This window comes from Gracilinanus agilis, chromosome 5 (genome assembly GCF_016433145.1).
Source record: "Gracilinanus agilis isolate LMUSP501 chromosome 5, AgileGrace, whole genome shotgun sequence".
Taxonomy (NCBI): Eukaryota; Metazoa; Chordata; class Mammalia; order Didelphimorphia; family Didelphidae; genus Gracilinanus; species Gracilinanus agilis.
In genome coordinates, this window is record NC_058134.1 from 127,978,108 (window position 1) to 127,996,521 (window position 18,414).

At 33.0% G+C, this 18,414-nt stretch overlaps 1 protein-coding gene across 1 annotated transcript in view; it reads left to right on the forward strand.

The window, feature by feature from the left end:
- POT1 (protection of telomeres 1) overlaps positions 1-18,414 on the forward strand; it is a 106,352-nt gene that overhangs the window by 11,539 nt on the left and 76,399 nt on the right. Inside the window, exons 3-5 of the mRNA XM_044678164.1 lie at positions 1,933-2,005; positions 5,803-5,894; positions 16,518-16,625. Coding sequence (XP_044534099.1) covers positions 1,933-2,005; positions 5,803-5,894; positions 16,518-16,625 — 273 coding nt within the window. The remainder of the gene's footprint in view (positions 1-1,932; positions 2,006-5,802; positions 5,895-16,517; positions 16,626-18,414) is intronic.

An 18,414-nucleotide genomic window follows, 5' to 3' on the forward strand; every position in this document is an offset into this window, starting at 1 on the left:
CAAGGCAGATAAGGACTCCAAGAGAGGTAAGGGCTAGGCAATTAATTAGAATATGAGTTTCTTCAGAGCAAGAACAATGTTTTTGCATTTCTTCATAACCCCAGAGCTTATCACAGTACCTGGTACACAGTGAGTACTTCAGTATTAATTAACTGATAGATTGGCTATAGAAATATCTTTTGGTTACTTTACTCTCCTGTCTCTAGTTAATTTTCTACAGAGTTGCTGAATTGATATAAAAGCATGAGTCTGACTATATTACCCATCTTGTTTAAATAAAATAACTTCAGTGGCTCCCTGCAGCCATTCATAATCTGGCTCCATCTTCTCTTTGTAGACTGATTTCACATTTAGTATCCTTCATTAACTTTTTGTTTCAATTAAACTGGTCTATGTGTTGAACTTCATATGGAAATTTCATCTCAGACTTCCTTCTCTTTAGATAGGCCATCTGCCTGCTCTGCCTGGTTTACTCTTCCTTCTTACCCCTACTTCTTGAAATCCCTAACCTACTTCAAGGCTTAGGTGAAATATCAATTTCTACAGTCAACCTTACCTGAACTTTTTGATTATTAGTACCCTCATACCACTCCAGAAGCATATAATATTTACATTTAGGTATGTTGTTGATTAATTACCTATGTGGATTAATTATTTCTCTGTAGATACTTGCAAACTGAGGTACAAACTCTGTGGAACTTTGGTCTCTTTCTCCAGGTGGGAGCAAACACCTTGGAGTGCTTAGACCCCTAGAAATCTCAGACCCACTCTCCCATAACTGAGGTATAACAGAGAGATACAGTGCCTTAAGCAAGGACACACATGTGCAATGGGAGCAAATTGATCCAATATTGATAAGGCCTCAGAATATAATTGAATAGTAGTTACTTTTATAATTCTTAATGTGGGAAAGGGACTAGAAGGGACATATCCAGAGAGGGATCTAGGATGGTATGGGTGGAGAGTTCCCAGCAATGAGATAAAGAATTCCCAGGTACAAAGGAGAAAAAATATCTTTGATACATATTTTTAGCAAGACATCAAGATAAGATTCTAAAGTGACTCAGGCTCAAGATTTTAGCAGTATAATGACCAACTGAATCTTAGAGCCAGATGTCCTATATTTGAGGCCATGAGATAAACTCAATCAGAGATGGAGAGTTTGGGGCCAGACATGTTTACACAAAAGCCCAAGGACTTTTGACTAGCTCATCCTAGAGAGATTGTGACAATAGTATGGAATGAGCTAGTGGCAGATGGACTTCAACCAGGCTGTAATTTTCAAAGACAATTTCTTCAGGTTACTCTGGGTCACAAAGATATTTTCCTTAAACCATTCTGAGTTCCAGGTAAATAGATTCAATTGGACACATTTTATTTATTCACATAGAATGGCAACTCGAGCATATTAAGATAGTTATCAAGATAATTTTCACAAATGTGTTGAAGATAAAACGTTTTGGTTTTGGTTTTGTATCCTTAGCCCTAAGCATAGTGCCTTGTACATAGTAGGTTATCAATAAATGCTTAACAAATTGAATTGAATAAGAATTTGAAGAGGAGACTATAAACAAAGTGCAGGAACCTGAGTTTATTGGCTTTATAGCTTTATAACTCTTAATCACAGCTGCTGAAAGCAATCCTCAGCTGAATAATGTTATTCTATCTTTTGGGTATACGTCTTAGGAATACCTATATCCTGGCCTTTATTGAATTATCAAAACAAGGTAGGTAACTAGAGTACCAAGACATTTTCAGAGCACTGGTATTCTTTCTGTGAGACAGAATCCTAAGTTTTTATTCCATCTGAATTACTCCTGGATTCTACCCAAAGGAAATCATTGTTGAAATTGAAATTAGATTTGCCATGCCTTTCAAATGTTGTTTAATGATTTATTTGCCTTTTTTTTGTTGTTGTTTTTAAAATTTCAGGGGACAGTTTCACTTATCTACTCTTTAACTCAACTTGGAGATGGGACAGCCTTTTTGAAGATATTAATGCAAGGTGTGTAATATAAGGACAGAGGTTGACTTTTCACCTAGCACTCATTCACTTGGAAGGGAGTGTTTGTGTTAGTCTTTTTATAAAAAATTTATTTTTAAAAATATTTTTTCATGTTTAAATGATTCATTTTCTTTCCCCTCTTCCCTCTCTCCTCCCAAAGCTGACAAGCAATTCCACTGGGTTGTACAAATGTTGGCACTTAATACCTATTTCTATATTATTCATTTTTGTTATGGAGAGATTTTTTTAAAGCCTGAGCTCCAAATAACATACCCATATATATATATATGTGATAAGTGATGCCATATGTTTTGCTTTTTTTTTTGCATTTCTACTCCCATAGTACTTTCTCTCAATGTGGGTAACATTCTTTTATATAAGTCCTTCAGGAGTGTCCTGGCTTGATGCACTGCTACCAGTAGTAACAAGGTCCATTATATTGGATTTTTTCACAATGTTTTACTTTTTGTGTACAATGTTCTTCTGTTTCTGCTCATTTCACTCTGCATCATTTCATTGAGGTTCTCTCAATTCACATGGAAAACCTCCAGATCATCAATCTTTACAGCACAATAGTATTCCATCACCGTCATATACTACAGTTTGTTCAGTCTTTTGCCTAACAGGGGACACCCCCTTATTTTCCAATTTTTTGCCCACCACAAAGAGCATGGCTATGAACATATATATTATTTTAGCTTTTAAACATTTTATTTAATTAATTAATTTGGAATATTTTTCCATGGTTACATAGCTCATATTCTTTCTCTCTCCTCCTTCTATACCCTCCTGTAGCCAGCATGCAGTTCCACTGGGTTTTACATGTGTCATTGATCAAGATCTATTTCCATATTATTAATATTTGCATTAGGGTAATTATCTAAAGTCTATGTCCCCAATCATATCCCCATCGACCTATGTGCTTGCAGTTTGTTTTTCTTCTCTGTTTCTACTCCCACATTTCTTTCTCTGGGTGTGGATAGCATTCTTTCTCATAAGTCCTTCAGAATTGGCCTGGATCATTGCATTGCTGCTAGAGAAGTCCATTACATTCTACTGAGCCACAGTGTATCCATCTCCATGTATAATATTCTCCTGGTTTTGCTCCTTTTGCTCTGCATCAATTCCTGAAGATCATTCCAGTTCACATGGAATTCCTCCAGTTCATTATTCCTTTGAGCACAATAGTATTCCATCACCAACATATACCACAATTTGTTCAGCCATTCACCAATTGAAGGGCATACCCTCATTTTCCAATTTTTTTGCCACCACAAAGAGCATGGCTATACATATTTTTGTACAAGTCTTTTTCCTTATTATTTCTTTAGGGTACAAACCCAGCAGTGGTATGGCTGGATCAAAGGGTATGCATTCTTTTAAAGCCCTTTGGGCAAAAATTTGAAATTGCCTTCCAGAATGGTTGGATCAGTTCACAACTCCATCAGCAATGCATTAGTGTCCCAATTTTGCCACATCCCTTTCAGCATTTATTATTTTTCTTTGCTGTCATATTGGCCAATCTGCTAGGTACGAAATGGTACTTCAGTGTTGTTTTGATTTGCATTTCTCTGAAATGAGAGATTTAGAACACTTTTTCACGTGCTTATTGACAGTTTTGATTTCTTTTTCTGAAAACTGTCTCTTCATGTCCCTTGACTATTAGTCAATTGGGGAATGGCTTGATTTTTTGTATAATTGACAAACCTCCTTATAAATTTGAGAAATGAGACCCTTTTCAGAGGTTTGTGTTATAAATATTTTTTACCAAATTTGTTGCTTCCCTTCTAATTTTGGTTGCATTGGTTTTGTTTGTACAGAAACTTTTTAATTGAATATAATCAAAATTATTCATTTCACATTTTGTAGTTTTCTCTATCTCTTGCTTGGCTTTAAATACCTTCCTTTCCCATAGATCTGACATTATGCTCGCCTAATTTGCTTATTATTTCCCTATTTACATTTAAGTCATTTACTCTGAGTTAATGTGTTATAATCTTATATTAAATTTCTTCACTCAGTTGTTTAGTACTCTACAAAATCTGAACCCCCACAACACTATTTTAGTCTTTTATCACTTTTTCTCGCCTAGACTCTTGTAATAGCATCTAAGTGTTCTCTTATCCTTATATTTTTCCCAATTTCAGTATATTCTTTTCTTAGCCTCAAGGTATATTTACTGGCTTCGAAGAATCTAAGTTCTTAGTAGAGGCTGAGCATTCATTCATTCATTTAATAAATATTCATTGAGCATCTAATATAAACAAATCACTGTGCCTGATGCTGTGGGAAAATATTTTAGGATATGAACCAGTTTCTGAATTACTATTTAGTGGTGGCATAATGAATATAGGATGTTGGTGCTCCTAATTAAGTTCCTCACATACTCAATAGTTCAGTGCCCTTGGTTGACAGTTACTTTAATCTCATTCAGCCTCTGGGGAGCCCTCATTTGTAAAAGGGATAATAGCACCTATGTCATTGAGTTACTTTAAAGCTTAAATAAGCTAATTTATGTAAGATGAGTTATAAAACTTAAAATGCTATTTAAAAGTTAGCTACTATAATCAAAGAGTCTGATTACAGTTCAAATACTTACAAAATGCTGTGTGAATAAATATAAGCTAATGTAGTCCAAGCAAAATAGTAAGTAATATCAGCAGAGGAGTAATTACAGATTAATTATATTTTATTAGGGAAGGGCTCTTAGAAGTAGTAGATTTTGACCTGTTTTGAAAGATGATAAATTTACATTATAGAAAAAAGAAATGTCGCTTAACCTGGGGTAAAGTATGACATCCGTCATATTTAAGTAGAATCACTTTATATTTGTAATGTATAATTGATGACTTTTTAAAGTTATTGGTAAATATTTATTAAGGTTAATTATTTTTAGTTCTTTTTGGTTAGATGAGTTAAATTATTATTATTTTTTTTAAACCCTTACCTTCCGTCTTGGAGTCAATACTGTGTATTGGCTCCAAGGCAGAAGAGTGGTACGGGTAGGCAATGGGGATCAAGTGACTTGCCCAGGGTCACAGAGCTGAGAAGTGGCTGAGGCCAGATTTGAACCCAGGACCTCCCTTCTCTAGGCCTGACTCTCATTCCACTGAGCTACCCAGCTGCCCCCTGAGTTAAATTATTTTTTACATCGTAAGTGGAAAGAAGAGTAGAGTAATTGCGTTAGCAATATCAGATTTGGACTGAAAATTTTTGGTAAAATAAATTTGTTTTTTATTCAAGGCATGAAAAATACAAAACTACATCAAATAAGAATATTTGAATTAGAATTCAATAAAAATGGAATTTTTTTTTTGGTGTGAACTATTGTAGAATTCCAAATTGAGTAATAATTTTCTTAAAGGACACTTGTTTAAAAATTTTATCTTGAATAGAATTTGAAGAAAGAGAATAAATACTAGAAGAATTATTAAGGTATGTTTTTTTAAAGTCTTAAAGTTTTTTTAAGCTATTAAGGTATGGTGTAGTTTTTTCTCCTTTAGAAAATTATGAAAAAGACTAAGTTGAACTTTGTGATGATTTCATCTTCAGTGATTAGTAAAAATAGTTATTTATTATTATTATTATTACTATGTAACAATTACTGTTCTGTGTGCTATTGTGGCAATGCTTTAAATATTATAAACTAAGCATTTTAAATATTGCAGTTCATAGTTGCATTTCAGGATAACATTAAAATAGGATCTTATATAATTTTTGCTTTCTATCATTTTCCTTGTGTATGTGAAAAATGTTTTATGGCAATGTGTGTTTTTCTATTCTGTTTTTCCTCACAGAAAGAGAGAGATTTCATCCAGAAATCAACACAATCAGCATATTATTCTTTGGAGATTTAGCTGAGCAATGTGCAAAAATCGTTCGTCAAGGGGTAAGAGGTTTTTATTTTTATTTATAAATAGTTTTCTTTAGCCATAGTTTTTTTCTAGAAGGGATGGGGTAAAGGAGATGTGCTTCATTTTTCTGCTGATGTGATTTCAAAATTTTTTTTCTGATTTGTTATTTCATTGGTATGGGGAACTGTTGTTGGTGAGGAAGGAAGAGGGCACTACTTGGATCTGTGTCTTCCTAATTCTGACTGCTGCTGTCTTCCTGCTACCAGCAGTTCTTATATAGTATGGTCTCTTGTCTCCTAGAGGTCCCTGACCTCTTTTCTGGTGATGGTGGTGGGGGTGCTAAAAGGTAGAACTATTTTTATAACAATACTACTAAAACATTTAAGTTTTAATATGGTAAATATTGAAGTGTTTTGTTTTTTTTGGTTAGCCCAAATAAATAAAAAGCTTGTTGAGAAGTCCTCAGTGATTTTTAAGAAAGTAAAGGAATCTTTAAGACCCCAAAATTTGAGAACTAAGTGCATATCACTATGCTGTTTCTATGAACTATTTTACAATTTTCAAGATTTGATTGATGAAGAAATGGTATAAGAACTTAGGTGTGATGAAATTCACAGAAATAGGGGTGTAGTTAGATTTATGATTATTTTTTCAGCAACATGATTGAGGCTTATTGTTTAAACTTTTGAGTCAATAAAGATATTAGAAAAGAAAAACTCCCCTTTATGCAAAATGATTATACTTGTAGAGAATTAGAGAGATATTAATAGTTAGGAGGAAATTGGGTTTTATTTCTGTTTTTTCTTTTATCATTTTTAATGTTCTAAAAATGTCTTGTAAAGATGTTATGCATCCTTTTAAGATGCTTAAAGTTTTATTTCTTAAAGTAATGAGCATAGCAGATTTTACACATTCCATCTTATCCTTTGTCTTGGGAATCATGTAAGACAATTGACAGGTGGGACAGAGAAACACGTAGTCATTAATAGTCAAAATTTTTGGTGGTGTCTCTTCTGATATTTTACAGATATTGAAAGAGAGAAGGTGCATATAAAACTATTAGGCTCATTGTATCCAGTGCTTTGAATCTTTACCTCAAGATTAGTATCACACTGAGGGAAGAAGTGTTGAATAGTTTAAATTCTCTTTCTTTACAAAGCTGGAGATTTATTGCTGAAGTGTTTTCGCCCCAATGAGAAGATTTATTCCTAATGCTTGTATCATTATTTCTAATAGGGCTCAGTATTTTTGAAGCCTCTTTCCTTATTCTTTTGTCTTGACAGATTTAGGAATGTATTTTCCTTGCCTTTACATTCCCTGCCCCAGAGAAGCTTCTAAAATTGGATAATAGAAATTGAGATTGTCAGCTCCATTTCATCTAGTAAACAGAAACTAGTTTTGGCCAAATATGTTTGGGGGGTGTCTTTGAGTCCCCCATTGGGGTGAATGGGGACTCTTAATCAGGATAACCTGATTTCTACATATTGGAATCCTATAATCAGGCATGTGATTTTCTCATCTTCATTAGAAGGATTAGGAAGGAACTAGAGAATATTCACCCACTTCCTCATTAGGTACACACCAATTAGAGATGTCTTGGGGAGGAATGAATAATGATCTTCCAAAGTTGTACTTACTGACTCAAGTTTAAATATCACCTTTGAAACTTGCTACCTGTGTGACCTTGGGCAAGTCCATTCATCTCCCTGGCCTTCAGTTTCCTCATATGTGATTAGATTAGCTGGTCTCTGATGTCCCAGCTCTAGAATTATAATCTGTAGAAGTAGGAGCCTAAAAGCCTCATAATAAAAAATAAAGAGGAGGTTTAGAAATCATTCAAGAAAAGTAATCAACATATTTAAATAGTTTGACATTCAGTCTACCACATCCATAGGCCCCCACCTTTGCAAAGAAGCCATCTCATCTTTTCTTGAGGGCCATGATTGGTCATTATAAATTTGGAACATTCAATTTTGATTATTTTTGTGTTCTTTCAATTTACATTACTATAATCATATATATATTTATATTCTCCTTGCTCTGCTGACTTCATTTTTAATCTTCCCATGTACTGCAATTTGTTTAGCTACTCTTCTTTTGATGAATATCTACTTTGTCTCCAATTCTTGGTTACCATAAAAAGTCTTGCTGTTAATATTTTTATTTATAAAGAATTTTTCTTTTTGTCAGTAAGGTGCTTAGAGAATATACTATCAGTGCAATCTATGAGTCAAAGAAATTGGGTACATTTTAGCCATTTCATTTGCACAATTCCAATTACTTTTCAGAATGGTTGTACTTAATTCATAGTTCCACCAACATGGCAGCAGTGTTCCTTTATTTCCAAATTCTAATATTGACTATTCTTGTGTTTAGTAATCTTTGCCATTTTTCAGGGTATAAGGTAAAATATCAAGGTTGTTTTCATTTATATTTCTTTTCATTTATTTCTTTATTTCTTTTGTGTTTTTAAACCCTTAACTTCTGTGTATTGGTTCCTAGGTGGAAGAGTGGTAAAGGTGGGCAATGGGGGTCAAGTGACTTGCCCAGGGCCACACAGCTGGGAAGTGTCTGAGGCTGGATTTGAACCTAGGACCTCCCGTCTCTAGGCCTGACTCTCAATCCATTGAGCTATCCAGCTGCCCCCTCATTTATATTTCTTATATTAGTTATTTGAAACATTACTTCATATGATTGTGAATGATCTGTAGTTCTTCTTTTGAGGAATTTAATAATGTACTTTATAACCACTTTTCTATTAGGGAATAGCTTTTGGTTTTATATTGTATAAATGGAAATTTTGAACCTTGGACTTCATCCCCCACAAGTCCCTTAGTTTTCCCAAAATTCCCTTTAATCTCTCCTGCGCCTCCACATTTACTTGGTCACATTATTGTTTTATATTTGGCTGTAACTCCTCCCTCTCTCTCTTTTGTTCCTGGGAGTGGGCTGGTTAGTAACCCTTTAGTTAGGTCTCTGTTAGTTTATTGTTAATAAAGTATTCATAAATATAATATTTAGTATTTTGCATATTAATTTTAATCTCCACAATATTTATATCTGTATCAATATGTACATTTCCATCTATAAGTACATCTACATCTAAAACTACATCTGTATTTTTATTGTTTTTATGTTTTTGATATGCAGCTCTCAGAGATATTTCATACAAAGATTTTTTTTCCCATTTGACAATTTCTCTTATCCTAGGTGAATTAATTTTGTTCATACAGAAGCTTTTTAAGTTTCATATAATCAAAACTATCTATTTTTTATTTAAAAATTTCACTTATCTCTTGATTAAAGAAATATCTACTAGGGGGCATATCTGGGTGGCTCAGTGGATTGAGAGCCAAGGCATAGAGACAGGAAGTCTTGGGTTTATATGTGGCCTTGGATATTTTCTAGTTGTATGACGCTGGGCAAGTCATTTAATCTCAAATTTCTAGCCCTTACCACTCTTCTGCCATGGAATCAATGTGTAGTATTAGTTCTAAAACAGAAGATAAGAGTTTAAAAAAGAAATAAAGAAAATATCTTCTACCCATAGCTGTGAAAGTCATATGATCAACTTCCGTTTTTTTTAATGTTGTAATCTAAGATGTTCTCATTGTGTATCCTTTTTACAGTGTGGTATTAAATGTTGGTCTAGGCCTAATTTCGGCCAGACTTCTTTTTTCCTAGTGTTTGTTGTCATAGAGATAGTTTTCTCTTTAGTAAATGCTTTTTTTTTTTTTTTACTTTTTTGAACACTATGTTATTGACTTCCTTTGTTTCTGATTGTCCTTTGTCTAGACTGCTCTATTGATAATTTAATCAGTAACAGATAATATTGATGATCGCTGCTTTATAATAAAGTTTGAGGTCTGAAAATACTATTTCTCTTTCATTCCTACCTCATTTCATGATATTCCTTGATTTTAAAAATCCACTATTTTTAGAAATGAATTTCCTTAATCATTTCTTCTATTGACTACATTCATTTTCTTTAATTTTTTAAAAATTATTTTTATTTTTTCTAGATTACATGTTAATACAATTTAAAAAATCATTTTCTGATATTTTGTAATCCTTATGCTTTCCCTACCTCTTAACCTTCTTCCCTCTGTGAAAATTCAGGTTATATGACATAGCTTGTACATGTTATTATACAATGCATTTTTCTATGTTCATCATGTTGTAAAATGACACATATTTACACTAGAGAAAAAAATCATGAAGGAAATAAAGAGTGAAGAATGGTACGCTTTGGACTGTATTCAACCTCTATTGGTTCCTTCTGTGGTGGTGGATAACCTTTTTCATCATGAATCTCCTCTCCACTGACCAATATAAAACAACTAAAGAAGACAAAACCAAAATCAGAAGGGGCTCCTCTGAAGGCTGCAGCATTGAAGGTAGGCAGAGTTTGGGGCATTTCTATGTGAAAGGGGGGCAAAAATTACTCCTAACAAAAAGCTAGCTCATCACCCTACCCCACCAATACACCTATGGTGCCAGAGTCAGTGCAACCTCTAGGTTCTTGGAGGGCTGGCTGAAGATACCAGAGACTTACCCCTTAAAGCAGTGAGAGTTGGGACCCCAGGAAGCTGAGTAACGCAAACCTTGGTCACAGAGATAGAGCAAAGAGGGGAGACATACATCAGATGCCACTAAGATTCGCAAAATAGTCTCAGGGGAAAAACCGCTCTGTAGCTGGATACACAGAGGATGCCCTCCTCTTTCAGACTTCTGGCTTGGTGGAAGGGAAGGAAAACCAAGAAGTCAATTGCCAGTAACAACCAAGAACTACAATAATTATCCCTCCCTCCCCCTCACCCAATAAAAAGAAAGAAAAACCTTTGTTTCTGGATAATTTCTTCATAGTGAAACAATAGACTACAGAGGAGTCAGTAGAGGATGACAAACAAGCAAACACATACAAACCTTCCAAAAAAAATGGAAATTGGTCACAAGCTCTTCAAAAAATCAATCTAGAATTGAAGAACCAAGTTAAAAAGATAGGAGAAACTTGGCAAGAAAAGTGAGAAATAGTAAAAAAGAAAATAACAGTTTAAAAGACAGAATCTCCCACTTGGAAAAAGAAGCCCAGAAATCAAATGAAATGATGAGCAAATTGAAGACCAGAAATGACCTGCTGGAAGCCAAAAAAAGCATGATAGAATAAATTGAAAAGGAAAAACAAAAAAATCATAGCTGAAAATCAGTCTTTGAAAACAATAATTGGGTAAGTAAAAGCTAATGATCTTATAAGACAGCAAGAATTAATAAAGCAATTTCAAAGGAATGACAAAATAGAAGAAAACATGAAATATGTCACTGAAAATATGACGAACATAGAAAACCCAGCTAGAAGAGACTGAGAATCATTGGTCTACTTGAAAACCCAGAAATAAATGGAAACCTTGACATTATACTACAAGAAATTATGCAAGATAACTGCCCTGATGTTCTTCAACAAGAGGGCAAAATAGACATTGAAAGAGTGTCAAGATCTCTTTATCATCTCTGATAATCTGATAAGAACAGTTTAGTTGATAAGGAAATAAAGATGGGACACAGGAGTTTTCTTTTAGCTCAATAGCTTTGGCTCCAGGAACATGGAGTTTATTATATATATTTCAAGACTCATTTCACACAAAAGAACCCTCCTGAAACTTTGCAGAAGAGTAGAAGTTACAATTCAGATATCAAAGAGCACCAATCAGGATTACACAGGATCTGGCAGGCTCCACACTAAAGGACTGCAACTTGGAATATGATATTCAGAAAGGCAAGAGAATTGGGTCTACAACCAAGGATTACCTACCCATCAAAACTGACTATATACTTTCAGGGTAAAGTATGGGCATTCAACAACATAGATTTCCAAATATTTATAAAGAAAAAACCAGAAATAAGTGTAAAGTTTAATATCCAACCATAAAAATCAGAGACACATGAAAAGGTAAATAAGAAAGAGAGGGGAAAGAAAAAAAATTCTTTTAATTTGCTTAAGGGCTTCTGTAAGATCAAATTATTTGTATTCCTATATGGAAAAATGGCATGTGTAACTCTCAAAACTCATACTCACTATTATAGTAATTTGAAGAAGAGGCAACTAAAGTAATCATTAAAAACTATTTTGCTCAATTATATGGCAGTCTAGGTGATATGGATGAATATTTACAAAATATAAATTGCCTAGATTAACAGACGAAGAAATAGAATATTTAATCCCATATCAGAAAAAGAAATTGAACAAGCTATCAAAGAACTCCCTAAGAAAAAATCCCCATGGCCAGATGGATTCACAAGTGAATTCTATCAACCATTTAAAGGACAACTAAGCTCAATACTGCACAAACTATTTGACAAAATAAGCAAAGAAGGAGTTCTATCAAATTCCTTTTATGATATAAACATGGTAATGATTCCAAAGCCAGGTAGACCAAAAACAGAGACTGGAAACTACAAATCAATCTCCTTTATGAACATAGATGCAAAAATTTTAAATATAATACTAGCAAAAAGACTCCATCAAGTGATCACAAGGATTATTCACTATGATCTGGTAGGATTTATACTAGGAATACAAGAATGGTTCAATATCAGGAAAACCATCCACGTAATTGACCACATCAACAAGTTAACCAACAAAAATTACATGACTCTCTCAATAGATGCTGAAAAAGCCTTTGCCAAAGTATAACACTATTGAAAAACACTAGAAAGTATAGGAAAGAAGGACCTTTCCTAAAAATAATAAACAGTATATATTTAAAACTATCAGCAAGCATCATCTGCATTGGAAGCCTTCCCAATAATATTAGGAGTGAAACAAGAATGCCCATTATCACCTCTATTTTTTAACATGGTACTAGAAACATTAGCAGGAACAATTAGAGAAAAAAAATTAAAAGTATTAAAATAGGCAATGAGGAGATCAAGCTATGACTCTTTCAAGATGATATGATGGTCCACTTAAAGAATCCTTGAGAACCAACCAAAAAGATAGTGGAAATAATCAACAACTTTAGCAAAGTTTCAGGATACAAACCCACATAAATAAATCCTCAACATCTCTATATATTTCCAACACATCCTGGCAGCAAGAGTTAGAGAAATTCCAAATTTCATTTAAAATCACCCTAGACCAGTGATGGGCAAACTATGGCCTACGAGCCAGATGCAGTCCCCTGAAATGTTCTATCGGGGCCTGTGACAATTATTCCTAATCTGACGAATACAAGTAGGATACAATACAATGAAACGTTAAAATTGTTGCCTTAGAAACTGATTGACAGATAAGCATTTCCTTTCCTTTGGCCCCTTCTTTAAAAAGTTTGCCCATCACTGCCCTAGACTATATAAAATCTTAGGAATCTATTTGCCAAGACAAACACAAGAATTATGTGAACACAACTACAAAACACTTTCCACATAATTAAAACTAGATCTACACAAATAGAAAAACATTAATGCTCATTAAGACAATATGGTACTGGTTAAGAGACAGAAGGGAGGATCAGTGGAATAGACTCGGGGTAAATGACCTCAGCAAGACAGTGTATGATAAACCCAAAGATCTTTTTTAAATCCTCTCAATTTTGCACCGAAAAGCATACTTTTCAATCTTACCCAAATAATCTTCACTTTTTTTTCATCCCCTTCATTCTCTGAGTATCTTTTCTTCACTGATGGTTTGGAGATTTATTTGAGATGGTTTCTATTTGGAATTGTGTGATTATTTAATTTGCTATGAGGAATGCAAAGATTAGAAAAAGATTCTATAGTCTTAAAGAGATTTTAAGTATTGACTAAAAAGATTCATTCAATTGAATCTGTAATTAATCTTCATTTTCTTACATTTTGGCTAAGTCATTTGAAAATGTGGTATATTGTGATTGTGGGAAATTTATAAAATCAGCAGAACAAATGTAAGGTATTTCACATTAACATTTCACCTAAAGGTGACATGTGAAAAATGTTCTTATGTTTAATAGACTTTAAACAGGTACTCATTATAATAGAATAGAAATGTACCAGTTAATTAGTACTTGTCACATAAGGAAGGTTGTTAATAGTGGCAAGTCAAGCTTTAGCTTCCCCCATGCCCCTCCACCTTTTTTTTTTTTTAATGGGATGAACAGGTAAAGGGAATAAAAGCCATAATTTATTTTGTCTGCATTCTGTATTAAAATGATTTATTGTTGAATTCGAATGGTAATCTATTATGTACAAATTATATCGATCAGAAATTTCCAGGAATCTACTTTCTCTATAGCCCTTCAACCAGTATTCCACAAAGAGGAATAAATAATTTAAATTAGGAAAATACAGACACATACAAACATACAAACATATACATTTCTAGCACCAGCATACTTAAAGCCTTTACAATTAGGAGTAACCAGCAAAATTTTAATGAAAATCCTTTTTTGTCATTTATATTTGGTTGATTACTGTATTTAATCGTATTTAAACATATCTTATATTTATTTTTGATTCTAAACTTAACAAACACCAAAAATATTAAACCTTTCCATTTGTAGAACAGAAAAAGATTATTTATGAATGTGAATCTTTATTTTCTAAGCTTGCTTTAAAACATATTCAATAAATTCAATATTCCTTTCATTTTTGTTCTGCTCCACTATTTCCTTCTATCCTATTCTAATTTTTTCTTAGTATTTAAAAAACCCCATAAAAACTTCATCAAATATCGTTAAGCTCTTTTTCAGGAGATTTCAGGTAGCCCCCTACTGGAATAAAAAAATCGAAATCATCTTCATTTCAAACAAAACAAAGCAAAAAATCTTTGTAACAAATATAATCAAGGACAAGAAAACTCGATTTTTCATTCCAAAACCATGTTTCTTTTGACACCGTGAGTCCTTCACCCCTCAGTCAGTATGTGGGTAACATGTTTCCTTCTCAGTCCTTTGGAGTTGTAGCTGATCATTGTATTCAGCATTATTCTTAGGTCTTTCAGAGTAGCTTCTCATTACAATGTTATTATTGTATGTGTTATTCTCCTGGATCTGTTAAGTTTCCTCTGCGTCAGTTATGCCATGCATTTTAGGTTTTCTGAACTTTTCTTTTTCATTATTTCATATAATATGATAATATTCTTTTACATCCACATATCATGATTTAACTCTTTTATTATTGACAGACACCAACTTTTTTTACAGTTCTTTTTTACAACAAAAAATGATGCTGTAAATATACATTTTTCCGTGTGAATCCTATTTTGGTGTTTAGTTGGAGTTTTAAAATTTATTAGTTTTCTTTTTTTTTAGATGTTCTCAAATCATCAATCTCTGTCTAATTTTTCTTTTCCTTTCTTAACTCTACCCCCAACTTGAGTTCCATTGCAGAAGTTTTGGTATATAGGCAGGTAGTCCCTTCATGTCATAGAAGGATAACCAGAGTGAGAACTCAGAAGAAACTCAGTTTCTAATTCTGGTTCTGGCTCCAACCAGCCATTTCTTTCAGGAGTAGTTACTTTATATCTGGAATTTTAATGTTACCTATAAAATAAGGAGATTGAAATAATATTGTCCTTAAAGTCTATTGTAGCTATAAACCTCAATGTTTATAGGATAAAAAAATAATTGTTTAAGCATCAGTGTTCACATGTGCATCCTAAATTTTGTATTTCCCTTAACTCATTAGTTTATTTTAATCTTAATTTATCTTAATTCAATAGTTAATTTTGTAATAATGTATTGATTTAATAACATATTTCTTTCCTTTTTTACAGGAAGGTTTGTCTTTAAAGGTTATATGAATTTCTTAATAGTGTTTTAGAATCTAATCATCTATTAATTCATTTTATTCTTCATTCATACAAAGCTTTCAGATTAACAGACTTTGTTTTACCTTTACCCATTCCTCTTTCTTTTTCCCAGTTCCATAATATAAGTAAAATTTTGTTTCCTAATAATTTAATGAGTTTTTTTTAACACATTCTTAAATCAGTACAAGAAAATTAATGAATTTACTTATGAATAGAGAAAGCTAAACCTTTAGAGGAAGAAGTTGATAATTTATTGGTACTAAACCTCAGGTTGTTATACTTACAATGGAATATTACATTTCTACAAAACTATAAATTTCTATTAATGTTAAAGCTAGATAAGACCTTAGAAGTCATCTATTCTACTCCTTTACTTTAAAAATGATCTGAGAACCTGAACCAAGGATGAGCAAATTAAATGACTTGGCCAAAATGACATAGACCACAAATGACAGAGTTTAGGTTTGGGCTTAGGTTTTTTGACTCCAAATTCAGTAGTTTTTACATTACACTAAGATTCTTTTTTCTCGAAAAATATTTTTTTATTGAAAACATCTTTTCTCAAAGTTTTTTCAAATTTTGTTCTCATCACTTTTGTCAACAAGGAGTAATTATTTTTCTTATCATATGTGATTAAATAAACACAAATAAACAAATCAGCTATTTTTTATGGGAATGACTAATGTAGATGTAGGTATGTTTGTTTTGCTTTCTTTTTGTTCCTATTTGAAAGTAAAGAATTTGTGTAGAATCATAAATCGTAGTGTTTTTTAGGTTTTTTTTTTTTTTTTTTTTTAGTATTTTTGTAGGTATGTGTTTTTCTTTTTTAGAAATCAAACTTTTTTTTTCCCCCTATTTTGCATTCCACCAATAGGATAGTATTGTAGTTACCGGATTTATTTTGGAGGAAACTCCCTCTTCAAGTGAACATGATAAGAACTGCTTGCAATTGAAAATGACTCCAAATGAATCAACTGTTTATGTGAGTATACAGATTTTCTGCTTTGCTTGTGTTATATTTAGTAATTAACAAACAAAAAAAGCATTGGCTAAAAATGGAACTGCCACATCACCAAGTCATATATTTTAAGCTTTTTCAAAAAGTTTTTCTTGCCTTCATTTTGGAAACTTAATAATGTTGGAGTGACTGGAGGAGAAAATCATAGTGAATTTACTACTTTATGGTCTTCTGATTTTATATATAATGAGATTGTCAGTACAGGTATTGCTGAGGATGAAGGTTGAGAAGAAGCTTATTAGTTTTGTCAAATGAGGAATCTTTGAGTTTGAAGAGGAAGTTTCATTTTAGAGAGGCCCAGATTATTTGGAAGAGAGAGGAACTGAAGTTAACAACTGTGAACAGCTTTCAAACATAATTTGATTGAGAAAAGAAGGAAAGATATAGGGAGGGTGGAATATTTTGAAATTATTTTTGTTTATTTTTTTTAAAGAATAAGAGATACTTGGTATTCTTTGTAGGCATCAGGGAAGGAAACAATAGGTACACACTGAAGGTGAGAGAAGGAATGGGTGGAATAATAATGAAGGCAGTCTGATAACTTTGAAAAGTCTAATTACTTGCCTCCTTTAACAAACTCCTATCCAAACACCCATCCTTGGCTTTCATTTATTCCTCAATGTTTTCCTCATACTCTTCTCATCTCAGTGACAGGCTGCTAAAGAACAAACTCCATGCTCCATCTTCCTCAGCCCTAATGTCCAAATGTCTTTCTCTAGAACTACTTCCCCTTCCAATGGATGTGCATGCTCTCTCTCTAAAATAGCTATTGAAGTAGCTTCAATCTATCAATAAAAATTAAGTAAGTGACTATTATGTGCCAGGCACTATGCTAATAAGCACTGGGGTTGCAAAAAGAGGCAAAAGACAGCCTCTGCCTTCAGGGATCTTACAATCTAATTGTTATAAGTAACATCCTTAGTTTCATCTTAAATCTTTTCATTTGTTTCTATCTTTTGGTTATCACCAAGAAATGGTATCCTCCTGATAGATAACTTTATATCCCTGGCTATCCTTTCTAATTCTTTTACTTTCATTCAGCCACCTTGAGTCATTGATCATGGTAGAGGAGTCAAATAGCTTTTTCCTCCTCATTGTCATTTCCAGAATTGTTTTTACTACATATACCCCTGGATGCTCTCCCTTCCATCTTCCCTGGCAAAATGCTACCTCTATCATTCTTTCCCTCTCTAATCTTTTGTTTCTCTTTATTTATTGGCTTTTTGTTCTGCTACTTACAGAAATGCCCATTTTCCACGTGCTTGAAAAATCTGTACCTGATCCTACCATTACTGCTAGTTGTTGTCCTGTATCTTTCCTCTGTTTAGCTAAAATCTTTGGCTAAATATAGTGCTTTCACCTGCTTTCCTCCTGTATCTAAACCCATCAACTTAACATGCTCTTCTCAAAGAAACTTATCTCTTTTTAAATAATTAGTCTTATTTGGCATCTTTTCTTTTATATTGTCTAAACTTCTCCCTCTATGCCTCTCCCATCTCCTTCATTTAAGTCTTGATTTTTTTTTTATTAATCATCTTGTTTGTCATTTCTAATGGCACAATGATATTCCATTATAAGCATATACTACAACTTATTCATCCATTCCTCAATTGATGGACATCCCTTTAGTTTCCAGTTCTTTAACACCACAAAAAGAGCTGCTATAAATATTTTTATTCAAATAGGTTCTTTTCCCTTATCTTTAATCTTTTGGGGATACAGACTTAGTAGATGTGTTGCCAGTTCAAAAGGT